The sequence below is a fragment of the Silene latifolia genome, chromosome 11 (genome assembly GCF_048544455.1).
Source record: "Silene latifolia isolate original U9 population chromosome 11, ASM4854445v1, whole genome shotgun sequence".
NCBI lineage: Eukaryota > Viridiplantae > Streptophyta > Magnoliopsida > Caryophyllales > Caryophyllaceae > Silene > Silene latifolia.
In genome coordinates, this window is record NC_133536.1 from 29997980 (window position 1) to 30016125 (window position 18146).

Below are 18146 nucleotides of genomic sequence, written 5' to 3' on the forward strand. Positions count from 1 at the left end.
CATCAAACATAAGATAGCAAGTGGCCTTATTTTCTTGACCTAGTAAGCTTGTTTCAAGTTGATGTCCTGTAGTAAGCTTGTTCAGCTACTATTCAACTGGTTCATCAACATCAATTCAACTTGATTATAATAGAGGACCTCCATGCAATTAATTCCTCATCCTAATACATGCATATAACCTTATCATTCATCACTATTTATATAGATTGCATGCAAACCATCTTAACACAAGCTCTAATATACTTACTCTTACTAAAATCTTAAGAATACTTAGAGTTTTGATATCATGGCAATCAAATTACTCAGTTTTGTTACGGTTTTCGCGTTCATTGTTACGTTATTCATGTGTGTGTCCAATGCACAACTTTCTCCAAAATTTTACTCGTCAACTTGTCCTAAACTTCAGAATATTGTCCTTAATACGATGAAACAGGCTGTTAATAAAGAACAACGTATGGCCGCCTCAATCTTGCGCCTCCATTTTCATGATTGCTTCGTTAATGTAAGTATTTTTTTCTAAAAATAATTTAGGATCTTGATCGTTATTTTCATTCATGAATAGACTTTTAAACAGTCAAACCCGTTACTAAGGTTCTATATATTATTACACTATAGGGCTGCGATGGCTCCATACTCTTAGACACCACATCTACCTTCACGAGTGAGAAAATGGCGTTTGCTAATACAAACGGTTCTGCTAGAGGATTTGAAGTTATCGACGCAATCAAAGCTAATGTCGAAGCTTCTTGCAAAGCTACCGTTTCTTGTGCTGATATCCTGGCTTTGGCAGCAAGAGATGGGATCGTCTTGGTAAGCATTCATCACAAACAGTTCCTTTGAAAGTTCGAGTCATTATTATCTAAAATACACACACCATGTTAGACTTGTATTTGTATTATTGCATATAAACTCGTCACAAATTAGTGAAGGACCTTAGTTATGTTGGGCCTAAACAATTACTGAACGTCTGTACATGCATATATAATTGACATTTTGACTTTTGTAAACATGCAGCTAGGAGGCCCATCATGGGACGTACCACTAGGAAGAAGAGATTCAACAACAGCCAGCCTAACCACCGCAAACGCCAACCTTCCACCACCTTCTTCCGACCTCTCAAAACTCCAAACCCTCTTCGTCGTTAACCAAGGCCTCTCGCTCCAAGAGATGACTGCCCTCGCTGGTGCCCACACCATAGGCCAAGCCAGGTGCATCAACTTCCGTCCCCACATCTACAACGACACAAACATCGATCCCACCTTTGCCGCCACACGTCGATCCAACTGTCCTCTTCCAGTTGGAAACGGGGACAACAACCTGGCCCCACTTGACCTTAAAACCCCCATCAAGTTTGATAACAATTACTATATTAACCTTGTGGGCAAACGTGGATTACTTCACTCTGATCAAGTGCTCTTCAATGGCGGTTCGCAGGATGCTCAAGTTAAGAGCTATAGTAATAATAATGCTGCTTTTTTTAAGGATTTTGTTGCGGCCATGATCAAGATGGGTAATCTTAATCCTCTTACTGGTACTAATGGCGAGATTAGGTTGAATTGTCACCTTGCTAATTAATTCGTGTTTCTGTTCTTTTTTAAGTACCCCTCGTGAATGAATATCAACCTGTTCATTCTCGAGGGGTGACAAAATGGATAGATACACAAGTATTAATTATACTCCTACTTACGGAGTATTTGTTTTAGTATAAATACAAAATATAACTTTCTTGTGCATAGACGAGAAGGAATTATAAAGGAACGCATCTACGAGATACACATATATACGGTATACGTAAATAACGTAATATATACTTTTAGAATGTTGGATTTTTCATGAGGGGTACTATGAGTAAATGTATAGATTGTTATGTTAGCGTTTTATTCATTTGTTGATGTAATTTGTGAATTATTTAATACGTACGTTCGTACATTGTATTGTATTGTAGCGTTATTATGAAATGACAGTGTTTGAGGTACCCATTATGATGTTTAAGGGAAATATAAGTGGGGAAATGTCTTAATTGTCTCATCTTCTAACTAACTAGGTACGAGAGAGATATATCAACTGTCACTTTCTGCACCCTTGCACTGCTATAAAATTTTAGTTTAAAATTAGAACATCTACAATGGTATGCTACTATGCTATACTACCTTGTAGTTTACCTTCCTTACTAATCCGTTCATTTTGATAGCTTTGTTACATTGAATGAGTGTACATATAGTAGAAGACATACCCAAGGAATTGAGCATAGTTTGTGAGAAGTTTTATTAAGTGTAAATTAGTTGAGTGAAAGGAATGAATTACAGAGGAAAAACATATACAACTGGTATTGTGTATTAACCAAAGGACAATGCAAAAATCTACTCTAAAGTATAGCTGACTCTATATTGTATCAACTAAAGTTTTAAGACTTTGTGAACACATTTGCTACTTGCTCTTCGGTATTGACATAAGAGGTAGTAAGGAGCCCTTGCTGGATTTTTTCTCAAACAAAATGACAGTCTACCTCAATGTGTTTGGTGCGTTCATGATAGACTAAATTGCCTGCTATTGCAAGGGTAGCTTGATTGTCACACTTGAGAGAAGCTCACCCCAGACGGGCCAGACCTAAGTCCTGAAGAAGCTGGAACAACCAAGTGACTTCAGAGGTGGTAATGACCATGACCTTATACTCAGCCTATGCACATGATCTGGACACAAAAGTTTGTTTCTTAGACTTCCAGAAAATAGGTGAATTGCCAAGTAAGATGCATAAGCATGTGGTGGACCTCCTGCTAAAGGCACATGAGGCCCAATTAGAGTCACAATAAGTAGTTAATTATTGGAATGCTGAGTCACTGGCAAATAAAATACCCTGGCCTGGAGGAGACTTATTGAGGTATCTAAGAACCCTCCTGACATCTTGCATATGATCAGAGGTGGGGTTTTGAAGAAACTGACTAAGTAACTGCACTGGGAAAGCAATGTCAGGCCTTGTGATTGTTAAATAGATCAGTTTGCCCACCAGCTTTCGGTAGGTGTCTGGTTGGGGCAAGGGAGTCCTCTTCCCTGGTTCCAGTTTGTTGACAGAATTGACTGGTAACTGTATGGCCCCAGGCTTGTATATTCCAAAAGTTTTGAGCAAGTCCATACATTGTGTACTTTTGGGAAACAAAGAGACCAACACAACTTCTGTCCACCTCTAAGCCAAGAAAATATTTTAGTTCACCCAGGTATTTCATATGAAAGGATGCATTAAGCTGTGACTTCAGGGAATGAATGTCAGTGGGATTGTCCCGTGTAATAACCATGTCATCCACGTAAATAAGAACGACAATTGTGCTGCCATTGTGTTGTTTCACAAACAGTGAGGTATCGGCATGGGATTTTCTGAAGCCATAGTTGAGTAAAACATGAATCTGTTTGGAGAACCAATGTGTAGGGGTCTATTTCAGGCCATAGAGAGACTTTATTAGTTTGCAGACCTTGGCTTCATAACTGAGTGTGTAAGACTCCCCCTGACCTGATATGTGTAGAATGCCATCATTATAGCCCTGTAGGAGTTTCATGTAGACATCCTACACCAGATCTCCATGGAGAAAGGCATTGACCACATCCATTTGGTAGGTGTCCCACTTCTTGATGGCTACAATGGCAAGAAGGGCTCTGACTGTAGACATTTTGGCCACTGGGGCAAAAGTTTCATCATAGTCAACTCCAGGAAGTTGTCTGAAGCCCTAGACCACCAATCTAGCCTTGTGTCTTTCTATGGAACCATCTAAATTAAATATAGTCTTAAAGATCCATTTGCATCCTATAGCCTTTCCCTCTTGGGCAGTTCAGTGAGCTACAAAGTGTTGTTGTCATGAAGAGCTTGCAATTCAAGGTTCATGGCTTGGATCCATTGTGGGTGCTAAGTAGAGGTGGCAAACGGGTCAATCGGATAAGTTTTGGTTTGAGTTCTTTCGGATCGGGTTATTTCAGTTTATCTTTTTTTTTTCTTTTCGATTTCAGTTCGGTTCAACTCAGGTTGGATTCAGTTTCCAATTTTAATCGGTTGTAGATATTTCGGGTCGGTTCAGATTTGAGTCGGGTCAATATTGGAGCAAACAAGGTTCAAATCGGGTCAATATCAGAGCAGATGAGAGTTCGAGTCAGGTCATAATCAGATGTCAAATGATTAGGTTTTTATTCAAAACATTAGATATAATACAAATATATATTTTTTAAAAAAGTAATACATAATGATTTTTTGAATAATTACGATATAATATTAATTAATTGACGTTAAATGGGTGACACTAATGTATAAAAAGAAACCTTAGATGTGACGTCTAGGTACATTAGGGTTAATTCGGGTTTCAATGTTGGGTTTCAGTCATCAATGTACGGGTTGAAATCGGTTCAGGTATATATCGGTTCGGATTAAAACAATTCAGGTTGAAGTAGTTCAGGTTCATTCGATCTTGGGTCTATTTCGGGTATTACAAATTCGGTTAAGTTTCGAATCAATTCAGGTCAATTTAGGTTTCGGGGCGAAGTTCAGTTATACCTTTCGGATGTACGGTCAGGTGTCGATTCAGGTATTTTCGATCGGTTTTTCGGTTTCGGTATACTTTTGCCAGGTGAAGTGCTAAGCAGCTTCTTGGAAAGTGTTGGGGTCTGGTTCAAGGAGATATGTAGTGACATGTCTTGCAAAGGGCTGAGGTAAATGTAGCTGAACCAGATTGGCAATGGTGGAGGGAGCCATGACAGGGTTGTGAACAACATAGTCTTTGGTCCACTCAGGTGCTGTTTTGATCCTGGTGGATCTAGTGTGTGGTTCAAGGACATTGTCATTCTCAGAAGAAGGTTCAGGCTCCTGTGACATCTCCACCTGATCAATATGAGTCAGTGGATCAGGAGAGGCAACTGGTGGAACATCAGGTTCTATGAGAGTGGATATGTCATTTGCAGGTTGAGAGATTGATGTTGGACGATCTACTGCTTGTAGTGAGGGAAGAAATTGAGAGAAGTTGTTGATTTTATAAGAGAAAACATCTTCAAGGAACCTGACATCCCTGGAAACAAAAACTGTCTTCTTAACTATGCCATATACTCTATATCCCTTTTGGGATAAAGGGTATCCCAAGAAAACACAAGGTATACCCCTGGCCTGAAATTTATCCTTCTTTCTGCTTGGGTTGTGTACCATGACCAAGCATCCAAATACTCTCTTCTGATCATACTGAGAATTTTTATGAAATAGAATGTCATAGGGTGTTTTATTTTCCAGTACTTCAGTGGGTAATCTGTTAATGATATAAGATGGAGTGAGTACACAATCACCTAGAAGGTTAATGGCAAGCCTGAGCTAAACCTTAGTGCCCTGCTGATTTCAAGAATGTGTATATGTTTCCTTTCAACCATCCCATTCTGCTGTTGTGTGTCAACACAACTATTTTGTTGCCATATGCCTTTAGACAATATGTATTTCTTGATATCACCTTCTGTAATTTCAAGAACATTATCAGATCTTAGAGTTTTGATGGTTCTCCCAAATTTATTCTTAATGAATTTATAGAATTGAATAAGCAAAGGGGCAACTTCTGATTTATATTTTCATGAGATAGACCCAAGTGACCCTGTAGTGATCATCAACAAGAGTTAGAAAGTACATGTTTTTGTTCCTGGTTTCCTTCCTTTAAGGTCCCCATACATCTATGTGGACTAGATCAAATAGTATAGCTGCTTTGTGTGTCCTGATAGGAAATGATAATCTGGTTTGCTTAACCATGGAGAAGGTAATACAAACACTTCTAGTATGTGATCTTTTTTTATTTTGGTATGCTTGCTATGTGTCTTAATTTGTTATCTGTGGTATGTCTCAACCTTAAGTGCCAAACATCATGTATTTTGTCATTAGTAGTTGGCAAATTAGTACATATATTTTCAGGTGCATTACAAGAGTTGAAAACTATGCCACCTGAAAGTTGTCCTTTACCAGAAGATAAAATAGTAGTACTAGCATTACATAAAACAGGTTCATTCAACCCGATGGAAACATTAACTAACTTAGGGTGATCTCTAACAACATTATTTAGTAGATAATAGACCCCATTGTTTTATTTTCTAAGCCCCTTAATCTTCCTTGTTTGAGAGAACTATATCAAACACAAATTTTCATAAAATACAACATAACATTTTTCTTCTCTTGTCAGTTTGTGGACATATAACAAGTTGTTTCTAAAGGTAGGAACAAATAATACTTTGTTCAGTGTCAAACCATTAACAAATCTGTATGATCCCATATGAGAAACAGTAGTAGTTTCTCCATTAGGTAGATTTTCAAGGATATTCAAGTTAGAGATCATATGATCTAAGGCTCCAGAGTCTCTGATCCATTCATGAGAGGAATTAGAGGCATAACAACAAGTCATACAGGCCATACCTGCCATACCTTCAAAGTTCACTTCCATTTCATCCTCGGTCTCAGGATGACTGCTAGCTCCTTTTCCCTTGTTGTTACTCATTAACTGTTCAAATTGTTGGGTAGTTAAGGTCATGTTGCCTTCCATATCAACAAAACCATCTCCCATTGCATCATTAGCATCCTTCCCATGCCTAGGATAGTTGTTGTGTTTTCCTTTGTGAGCTCCTAACTTGAACCCTTTTGAACTTGAACCCAAACCTTGTGATTTTTCAGGGTATTTCTTGGACATAAGGTGGTCAGCTGGATATCCAATGACCTTCCAACATTGAGCCTTAGCATGTCCCTTCCTTGTGCACACTGGACACTTAGGATCTCCATCTGCTTCTTTCTGACCAGTATACAAAAATGTGTTATCTGCTTTGTTGTATCAGGAGCCTTGTAGTTCATCCTTTGTGCTTCTTCATATTGGAAGATGGTAACTGCTTCTTCCATAGTTGGAAGTGGGGACATCATGAGCACATTTCTCTTCATAATAGAGTATGATAGGTTCAAGCCATTCAAGAACTGGAACAACTTCCTTTCATCATGTTCCTTAATTTGAGCATTTAACCAAGCATTGACCTCGGGAGTTACTTGAGTAAATGGTGGCCAATCTGACATTATTTCAAGATGCTGCTAGAGGATCCACAACTCTGTAAAGTATTCACAGATGGACTTGTCTCCTTGTTAAAGCTCATCAAGCTCTCTATTGAGCATAAACTTCCTAGCTCCATTACTTACATAGAATTGTTTTTGGAGGTAGTCCCAGATCTCTTTGGCAGTTCTGGTATACATAACATATCTCTTAATAGGCTGCTCCACATTATGCATAATCCAGGCGATGAGGAGGCAATTACATGTATCCCAGGATGCTTCTTTGAGAGGATCATTGATGGTCTCTTCACCACTTCAGTCAGAAATCCGAGCTTTTTTTTTTAGAACAAATTGGAATCTCCATTTATCTCTTCCATTCAAGATAATTTTCAATGTCAGGCAGTTTTGTATCCACCACTGGGTAAGTAGTCTCAGCTGGATGCAGGTAAAGTGGATCTGTAGGATCCATGGTGAATGTTATGTTTGAGGAGATTGGTGGAGTTTGAGTCACTATGTTGTCATATTTTCAGAGTTGCAAAATGGATTTTTTTAGGCCATTTAGTTGAGATTGATTTTTTGTGAGTTGAGTAGTGAGAATTCAGTGATGATCTCATTGCTTCTTAAATAGGAAACCTTGTACTAATTTAGTTGAGACTTAGTAATTGCTCTCCTTGTATGGTTATCAGTCTCCTCATTCCTGAGGCTCTGATACCGTGTTGCATTGAATGTGTGTGCAAAAAGTAGATGACATACGCAAGGAATTGAGCATAGTTTGTGAGAAGTGTTATTAAGTGTAAATTAGTTGAGTGAACTGAATGAATTACAGAGGAAGGATATATACAACTGGTGATGTGTATTAGGCAAAGGACAATGCAAAAAACTGCTCTAAAGTACAACTGACTCTATATTGTATTAACTACACTGCTCAATGCTTTATATAGGGTCTTTGTCACTTCTTTTTGCTGGCCCATGACTTGTACTTGGTTGAATAGTTTTATTATTATATTATTATTATTATTATTATTTTTTTTTTTTGACAAGGGTGAAATAATGTTTTACATTCCAGTATCATGGAGAGAACCATGTTGATATACTACAATATAAAACAAAGCTAAATTAAACATAGGACTATAGATTACTACTAAGGAACAGCCACCGGCGACGAAATATCTGCATCGGGTATCAGAAACATGTTGATGGAGTACGGTGGAATGGAGCAGAGCTTCATCATCCAACTCATCAGTAAGGCTAACATCACCCATAGGACATTGAACCAATCGAAATATCATGAGACAAGCACGAGGTGCACTTACGCCACAAGAGCGTAGAAATTTAAAGGTGAAAACAGACGACGAAGGCATGTCTTCGATGGAGATCACTCTCCTACACCACTGTGATCGGCCACAACACTCAACGAACCAACAACCAAAGACAACGAGCAAACTGACGAGACTGAGAAGAAAAATCTCCTTAACCAATCCCCTGGCCATGAACACCCAAGAATGACATTCTCGGGAGAGAACAACACAATCCGGATAGACAGCCACCATCACCGGCAGGATTATTAGAAGAAACTGAAAACAACAGAAATTGAAAGAAAACAACATGAACTTTTGAGGAGAACCACCGCTTCCAACTCACCCAACATCACATCACAGACCACCCCAAATTCACACAATCAAACACACCACTTCCAAATTGTTTAATGCAACAATACCAATGAAAATCCAACACCAACTAGGGACAAAAATCACCTTCCAACCAACTATAACCCAAAATCCACATCTAGCTGCATTAAACATTACCAAAATCAAAGACAAACGGAAGCAAGGACCATCCGTCAAAGCAAAACCAGACCCAAAACAGACCAACAAAGCCTGCCTAAAGTAGTCAATCAGGACCAAGAAGGAAAGGGTAACAGCAGAGGAAGACCGACACACAAAAGACATGCACAACTCGACTGGTGGGGGAAGGGGCGAGGGGAAGGGGGACACCAAATCAAGTACATGCACAACCAAACAGAACCACAATCGACACAAAGGGAACATGCAAAACCCGACTGATGGGGGAAGGGGCGAGGGGAGGGGAGACACCAAATCAAGTACATGCACAACCCAACAGAACCAAGAAACTACCATAAAAACCAACACCACCACAGACTAACCGACTTGACGATTGACGACTCGAGACAAACAAAGACATACAAGGGGAGGTGGGGGGAGGGGCGAGGAGGAGGGGAAACACCTCCTCGGTAGAGTCAGACGGAAAGAAAGGCGACGGAGAAGGCGGAGATGGATGACAACAACCAGCCACAACGGAAGTCAGTGATACACAAAAAAACAGCGACATGCAGCGATGGACCATGATTATAGAAGGGAAAATGATAAACAGAACACAGCCCCTAAGAGAGTAAAAGAGAAATTGGTATAAGTTGGATTAATCAATAGCAAAGTGATGGTTCGCCGGAGATGAGCACAATCAAGGACTCATCTCCGGTGAAAGATTGTGAAATAAAGGGGTGGAGGATGGGAGGATGGTGGCAGCGGCGGTGCAAAGGGAAATGGAGGCTTAGTTTTTAGGGTTTTTTTGGAGAGAATTTTAGAGAGAGAAGTTAGTGAGAAGCAGCAGTTCCGACGGATATATTAATTGATGATTATATTATTATTATTGTCTCTTCTACATATGCCAAAATAATACAGCAAGAGAAAACAAGTATGAAGAATATTATCACTGTTCATTTGTTTCATATTGATTACCTACACAAAATTTAGTTTCTTATCCAAATTGAAAGAAACATCATGCATTAGATTTCCAAAAGTTACTCAATTATTATCCTACTACAATTAACGGAGGTATAATTTTTGTCCTTTAAAATTAATTTTGCTAATAAGTATTTTTTTCAATTTTGATCTATCTCGCAACACATATATCATATGAAAGTCTTTATTTTGATTTTGGATTTTGGATTCATGATAACTAATTTTGCTATGTATTATTTGTGTTATTAATTGGACATATTAGCTAAGCTAAATCACACAAACATGAAAAACAGGGAGATGAAAATTTACCATTTATAAAAACTAGGAACCCAAAATGAATTACGGGAACCTTGAGTACCTAAAATATATTTGTTTATAAACCACCCAAAGTGGAACTTTGCGAATGTGAGGTACCAAAAACTGGAATTTTGCCAAACCTCTGGTACCCAAAGTGAAAATACCCAACCATGTCAATTTTTCAAGCTTCACTGCTTTGTAGCTACTCACGTCTCCAATGGTAAGGAATAACATGTTGTAGTTTAAGTGACCCTATATCACCCCAATCATCCAATAGAAAGCAAGCAAAATAATTTCAAGCTAGTAACATTTGGTAAAGCCGGTTTTGTTAGAAAGTGAGTTTGTTTTTCATTGCTCCAAGGGTAAGATACTTGCTTGACAATTCATAAAAACTGCAAGTGCTTTTAATCAATAATTGAAGTTGCTCTTAGCAAATATGAAAGTAACACTATTGTTACATCATAAATTTCGATCATGACAAATAAATCTTTGACAACATCTAAGTCGATATTCTAAGAACAAAATAATAGCATAGAACAACCTTTCATTCTATCATTCTTAAGAACGTATTTATATAAGTCATATGCAAACTGCTAGGGTTCGCAAATACCAAAGCCCCAAAACAATACTAGACAATATAATACTACACATACTATGAACATGCGTAGTTTGTTACTTCCCCACAAGCATACATATTGTAAATGGCCTTCTTAAAGACAAATTATGAGACACCGAGTTCCTTGGTAAGCACGTCCACAAGTTGCTTGTTAGTAGAGACATACAGCGGTACAATGAAGCCATCTTTAATTGCGTCCTAGACAAAGTAGCAATTTGTTATATATTATAATATGCTTTGTACGCTTATGGAACATAGGATTCTGAGTGATATGTAAAGCCGACTGACAATCCTTGGATATGGATACAACAATGGTATGATCAACGCCTAAATTGAGAAAAAAGCCATTTACTCATTTAATTTGACACGTAATTGTAGCCAACAAGCGATGCTTTGCTTCTGCAGAAGAGCGGGATACAATTAGTTTCTTTTTAGTCTTCGAGTACACATGGGACAACCAACGCACACAAGCCACCCACTAAGAGAATAGTGTGTGATGGGACACACAACTAGTCAGGATCACAATATCTAGTAAGGCGGCATAAGTGTAACACCCCCATCTACCAAGGAGCCTTAACAAGACCTTCCCAAGCAGATAAGGGTGTTACCATCTCGGTTGCCCGAGGTCAGTAATAATCAAATGTAGATAAAAGAACGTTTATATTATATTACAAGTAAATAACAAACAACTAACGATATAAAAGATACAACTTGAAACTATTATCAACTATGTGAAGCTATATCCGCCATGACTCGTGATATACTCGTCCCTCCAAGCACCCAACTATGATCCAAACAACAACCTGATAAGACTGACTGCTCACCATAGTGGATCACAACAGACACAACAGAAACAACAACAGAACAAAACCACACAAGGTCAGCAACTAAGGTAACAAATATACAAAAGCAGACACAACACAAGTACAACAATACACACACCACATGTCCTCCAACCAACCACACCTCTGACTGTCCGAAGGTCCAGTCCTGCCAGTGGGGGACTGCAGCCATTCCCACCTAAGCCCCGCTCATCTATCCGACCGATAAACCCATGTTCCTTAATGTGCACATCCCCTCCCATGGCGGGTTCAACGGAGGGCGAATCAAGGGCGTGGAGCCACTCCCGCAAGTGACTCCACTCATCTGAGGGCACACCTCGAGAACCACAGACAAACAATCACAATCAGTTGTACAACAACAATCACCAACTACTATACCAACACAACATTAACAACTACCACAACCAATCAGCAATACAGACTTTACACCAACCAAACAACACCAACAAACTCTCTAGACAGTCAACAGTACTGAGTAGGCGAACCTACATTTAGCCAACCGCAGCGATTTCGCGTCCGATCACCAGATACCAACCAACCACGAAAACTACCTATATAATCAATACAACCATCTATTAATACCACTACAAACCTAACTGAAAACAACGATGACGATGATGATGAGGGTAACATACCTATACAAAGTAATCCGGCGTCAAGACCGCTACCCGACTCGAGCATCCCTTCCCCAAGGTGTAAGCATCTTCAAAGGCCTCAAGGAAAAGGATTATGGTGGAGGAGAAGTGGAATGACGACATCTAGGTTTAGGAAGAAAGGTAGAGAAATGATTTGGGATTTCAAGATTAACGATTTATAATTCCCCGCTGCCAACACATTACTCGATCCAGTAACCAACTTACTCGATCGAGTGACCTTTACTCGATCGAGCTCCCAAGTTACTCGATCGAGTAGCCTCAGCTCGATCGAGTAACGAGTACACTAAGACTCACATCGTCACAAGTCATCACTCGTAAGGTTCCCTAAGGTCAAGATAGGTAAGGTCAAGATAGGTGTTTAAGGTCAGTCAACGTCGTTCAACGGGTCACTAAAAGGACGGGTATTACAATACGTCAGCATCAACACCCTAAATAAAATTCTACATTATTTTAGATAAATAAGTATATTAGATTAACTAAATAAGTTTTTAATCCAACAAATAGTTACTCAATAACTACACGAGGTGAATAATGGGATGACATGAGTATGTAGAAGTAGGTCTGACATTGTCGCCACCATCATCATCAAATTCTATTACATATATAATTCTTTGCAACAATTTTTTTCCAATGATTTTTCTCCTTTTTCATTTTTAACGAGCAATCTTATCAATAGTTTGATTATTTTAAACTATTTCAAGCAAATCATACCAAACAGTCATATGAGTGATATGTTAAAACACCCTTTTCATGCTCCTTGAGCCTAACACTAAAATGAGCCATTAAAAAAAACCTCGTTAACTAATTGACCTCTAGCCGGCCCCTTTAGTAAATACTTTACAATAAAAACAGAATACTTTATCAAGCTCCTTCGAATATACAAGCCAATGAGTTGGGAGGAAGAGAGATTTGTAGATAAAGATGAAAGAATAAGCAAGAGAGTGGAAATGAAGCATTTGTCGTCACCAAATTGGGGGGGTTTAACAATCAGTATATAGAGGTAGCCAGTAGGTTTAGGTCTCAATTTTTGGCTTTGGTCAATTAAATAATTTGGCCTCATAATTTTAGAAATAATTAAATTAGACATAATAGCGGTCCTGGTGGGCCCTCCATGGACACTATTCTTTGGTCCATACTCGTCCATTAAATTAGTGGGCCTCTCATCATCACCCTTCATTAGCTCATGAACATTAATTAAAGCTCTTGTATGCTATCTTATCGCCTTTATAATATTCCCCGACTTACTAATTACCCCACCCATCTTTGCATCAGGGCAAAGTATTGTATAACTAGTCGTAATCATTACCGACGAATCACCCGTCTTTCCACCCATTATTACACCATCCCCACCTCCTCCTCCTCCACCTCTACCTCCAGTACCGACAAACCCTCCTCCACCACCTCCTCCGCCACGATGTCGATTATTCGGGTAATGATGTTGTGCAGGAGAAAAGTTGTTATTGTTGTACCTAGGTCAAGTCCTTGAAAATGGTTCAAAATCATAGTCTTGGTGATCATAATAGTAACTTCTCTTAGATTTTGACCTATCCATGAATCCCAAAAATTTTAATTTTAATTTTAGTTTTGATGTTGTATAATATACTTTAAAATAAAAATCCAAATTTTAATTTTTCTTATAGTCTAATCTATAAAAGTTTAATAAAAAGATACCCTAAAATGACAATTTAAAGCCACGTAGACAATGCCACATTGGATTAGAAAATGCCACGCACATTCAATACTCCATGTTAGCAACTCAACCAAAACGTCACCAACTCATTCATACCCCATCTATACAATCTAATTAAAAGGGTACTTAAAATGACATATTTAAATGTGACATGAAAAATTTAAATATGACATGGATTATCAATTTATAATTACATAACATTGATCTAATTCACTAATTTATAAATAAATCTATACAATCTAATTAAAAGGTAGATAAAATGACAAATTTAATGCAACAAGGAAACTTTATATAATATTATAAAGCATTTCACTAAATCATGTCTCCTATCAAAAGTCATCATGAATTGTCATGTATTACATGCACAGTAAGTGGATCACACATCCGATGTACTACCACCAGTTTTTAGTTTCTGAGCATTATAATAAAGTTTTGGAGTTTTGTTTTACAAATTATGAGTTTTACTATAAAGTTTATGAGTTCATTCACTAAAACATTAAGCTCAAAAAATTTACAATAAAACTCAAAAACATTACATGCAAACTTAATTAAATTTGGGTTTTGACGAAAAAAAATTAAAATGTAACTTATAAACTATAATAAGCTTAGAAAAAATACATATATGCTCAAAAACAAATAAAGTTTGAGGTAATAAGCTCAGAAAAAATACAGATATGCTCAAAAACAAATAAAATGTGAGGTAGACATCCAATGTATATTCATTTTTCTCGTCACATGCATATAATTAAAGAAAATAAAAATAAAATTAAAGTAGTACAAAAGAATGTAAATGTAAATAAAATTTTTAGTTTCCTCTCATTTTTATTGCTATTAATAACTAATAATTAATTCAATCTACCAATTTAATATTTAGTTCCTCTTTCTTAAATGATAGAAGTAATTCTTTGGCTTTCCTTTCCTCATTCATAAATAGAAGTTCAAGAGAATGAAAACTTAAGACTCCTTAATCACATAATTAAAACTCTTTATATTAATTTGTTAAAATTCAATCTCATAAACACATATAGTATACCTTTTTATTTTTTTTAACATATGGGAAGAGGAAGAGACATACCCAAATCGTTAATGCCTTGAACAATGTATAAATATATAAGTTTTCTCACTCTTTCAATATCATATTCTCTTTGCTAATATTTTTGTTGATTGATTTTATTTTTATGAGTAGATTTATATTTCCATATGCTAATATAAGTTGACGGAGTAATATTTATCCTTCGAAATTTTCTAATTTCAAATATAGTGTTCTTTTACTATTCAAAATATCATTTTTTTGTATTAATTATTTTTTTTTTGAATTGGTGTATTGTAGATATGAGATTTTTAATTACTAATAAAAGTGTTTGGATTTTCACGTTTGCTTGCGTCAAGACTCAAGAGTTTCGAGCCTTGCAAAGCATTTGATCTCATTTAGGTTAATAATTTTGGTTTGATTAATTTGATTGCCACTAACAAATGCTAAATTTTTGTGAGTTTAGTTTAAGCTGAATGACAAGTGTATTCTCATATTATAATCAATAAAACATGAATTCTTATATTCATGTTGAAATTCTGATTACAATTCCCTTGTAACAATAGCAAAATCGTAACAATTTTCAAAGTATGATAACGAATAACCTCATCAACTAAGAGCATTTTTGTTATTATACCGGTAGTTAATTTAGGTGATGGTTTATGCTCCTGTAAATCTCATTCCCTTACCCATGACTTTCAATCTAAATTTATTAGAGCTTGATGGTTGTTTTTTTCTATTATTCTTTTCACTCCCTTGGTTTTCTAAACAATTGATGTAAAATACTCTATTTTATAAATAATGTTGTGGCATTTAAGTTAAAGTATTTGTATTTTTAATGAAATTTTTAAACATAAATTGGATATTAAATTTTCATGAGGGCCAGATTTGTATTAAACTTGATTTTGTGTTATTAATCCTTATTGTTATTTATTTCTATTGTTTTTTTTTCTTATTGTACCAATGTACAAACATTTGTAATGCATTTGACTACTAAATTAACTCAGTTCCTTACCTTATGAATTTCCAAAATTTTAACCCTTCCATGACTCTTAAATTCTCAAATTTTAAAATTCCCAATTGTAATAAATCTTTGATATTATGGTTGTTGGTTGCAAAGAGAAAAAAGAAAAAAGAATTCTCATGAGCATACAAGAAAAAAGAGTTAGTTTGGTTACCAAATTATATGAATACCGCTCTTTCTCAACTTGATCATCATCTATATTTTTGCTAAGTAGCAATAACTCACCCTTTTGAAATAGTCATCCCTATCTAACTCCGTGCATTATGCACGGGTGTGAAAACTAGTATGTATTTAATACTACAAATACAATTAAATTTCCTTTTTTCTTTTAAATAATAAATGGTAATGATGTGCCTTACTAGGCTAGATATGTTGATGTGATAATTCAATAAGCGTTAAAAGGCTAGGTTGAGTAGCCTGTTAACGCCACGTGACTCCGCATAAAGCATTTCCAAATTATCTCCTTTAAAACAAGAAACTGTTCATCAACACATTTGTTTATTCCCTCTTGGATACATTAATTTGCATAGAAAAATGCTTATAAATTCCATTAAATGCATAATTGAAGAGTTTCTTTGTTAATGGCTCTTAACTTTTGGTTTTCCGATCCCACCAATACATGTTTATATATATACTAAAAACTTCGGAGAGACTGTTTTTCAATAAATTATTGAGAAACCAGTCTTCCGTACCTCTTTATTTGTATTTTGCAACTCTTTTGTTGTTGATCGTGACATAGTAATTTCGTACCTATTTATACAATAAATGTACCCATTTTATCTTTAATCATGATTTGTACCTATTTTGTTACCTTTAGAACCACGTTTTCTTAAAATTGTAAAATAATCTCTCAATAAACTTATACAAATTTACACTCTACTCATACATAATCATATTAAATGTGTTGATTTCCCCCTCACCTTTTTTAAATTTTATGTTGTACTCATAAGTCAGAAATCATAACCTACATAGTTAAATTTTCAATATTGTTTTAGTAATCTACTCATTTTTTTTCTTTTAGTCACCATTTTCTAAGAGAGGAGCTTATAACATCTCACCCTCTCTAAATTCTACACTCACTTTAGGTGAATAAGCTCTAGTGTTAACTTTTAATTTTTTCCTCTTATATTTGTACTCTTTATCATTGACAAAACGTAATGTTTGTTGTCTTTTTCAAAGGCTATATAATTCGAATTTTAGGAGTGAATGATATTCAAGTATTGAATTTTGAAGAGTATACCATACATTTTTATGAATTTCCAACAAACTACTCAATCTACTGAAAACCCTCCAAACTCATCCATATCACTCATCTAGCACAAACATTTATCCTTAATCCAAACAAGAGTACTATTCCTCTTCTTATCAAAATCCCCTCTTTGTAATCGCCAACGAATAGAGGACTGAATATGGGCAAGTACTGCCTCATGTCGTTTCACAACAAGGTCTTCCCTGCACTTGTTTCTAACTTCCCAAATGCAGTAAATCAAACCACTTATTGCAGCCATTACTACCATCTTCTTACATAGAGACTTACATCTCCACTTCATAGCCCATTCCACACAATCACCCTGCCATAATATACCTAACCAAGTCTGCAAGAGCTGAACACAGTTCTGACTGTAACAACAATCAAAGAATAGATGAGCTTGAGTTTCCTGCTGAGTACCACAGAGATAACAGAAGCCATCTGTAATGACCCCAAACTTAAGCAATCTATCCTTAGTCAGGCATCTTTTTTTAACAAACAGCCAAGAAAGAAAATTATGCTTGGGTAAAGAAAGCCTATTCCACACAAAAGGTTGCCAGCTGACCCTCTGTTGAGACCCCAGGTGCCAATCATACACCTGCTGCATAGAGTACATCCGTCCAGTCCACCCATTAGCTTCAAAACCAGGAACAAGTTGTTCTTTCACCTTGCATACTTGCCTCCATGCCCAGCTAGAGTTGATAGTAAGAGTGTAATTCCACCAATCACCATCCTTTTTTGTTAATATTGTTCAATATACGGAGTATTAGGCTGTAATGATAGAATTGTTGTTTAAGTTGCTCCTTTGTAATTCTTAATTCCGTATTGTATAAATGTATTAGTTATGTGCCTACAACATTATGTAAGTCGTCTGAATAACAATTTTGCCCTAAAACAATAAGTAGAACGGTGGTAGTTTAGTAAGTCGCCCATAAATTTGTCCTATTCTGTTAGGGTTA

The 18146-nt window shown here is 36.5% G+C and overlaps 2 protein-coding genes across 2 annotated transcripts; one reads left to right on the plus strand and one right to left on the minus strand.

Annotated features, from left to right (window-relative positions):
* The first annotated feature begins 200 nt into the window (after positions 1-200).
* LOC141611489 (peroxidase 4-like) lies at positions 201-1833 on the plus strand. The gene is made up of 3 exons (XM_074430039.1): positions 201-502; positions 616-810; positions 1015-1833. The coding sequence occupies exons 1-3, from the start codon at positions 287-289 to the stop codon at positions 1573-1575; spliced, it is 972 nt and encodes a 323-aa protein (XP_074286140.1). The 5' UTR covers positions 201-286; the 3' UTR covers positions 1576-1833.
* A 2779-nt stretch (positions 1834-4612) lies between these two features.
* LOC141613192 (uncharacterized) lies at positions 4613-8385 on the minus strand. Its single transcript, XM_074431932.1, has 6 exons — positions 8084-8385; positions 7172-7337; positions 6872-7063; positions 6245-6779; positions 5339-5468; positions 4613-5270 (listed from the first exon to the last, which is right to left on the minus strand). Exons 1-6 carry the CDS (start codon positions 8383-8385, stop codon positions 4613-4615), a joined length of 1983 nt encoding a protein of 660 aa, XP_074288033.1.
* Between the last annotated feature and the right edge of the window lie 9761 nt (positions 8386-18146).

Bases quoted from the DNA above. Each gene is read 5' to 3' on its own strand.
- LOC141611489 (XM_074430039.1), top strand. From the start codon at position 287: ATGGCAATCAAATTACTCAGTTTTGTTACGGTTTTCGCGTTCATTGTT. The intron at 503-615 runs GTAAGTATTTTT...ATTACACTATAG, and splicing joins TTCATGATTGCTTCGTTAAT to GGCTGCGATGGCTCCATACT. The intron at 811-1,014 runs GTAAGCATTCAT...GTAAACATGCAG, and splicing joins CAAGAGATGGGATCGTCTTG to CTAGGAGGCCCATCATGGGA.
- LOC141613192 (XM_074431932.1), bottom strand. From the start codon at position 8,385: ATGCCTTCGTCGTCTGTTTTCACCTTTAAATTTCTACGCTCTTGTGGC. The intron at 7,338-8,083 runs GTAAAACATTAT...TTCTGACTGAAG, and splicing joins TCTCTCCATGATACTGGAAT to TGGTGAAGAGACCATCAATG. The intron at 6,780-6,871 runs GTTACCATCTTC...TATACTGGTCAG, and splicing joins TTCCAACTATGGAAGAAGCA to AAAGAAGCAGATGGAGATCC.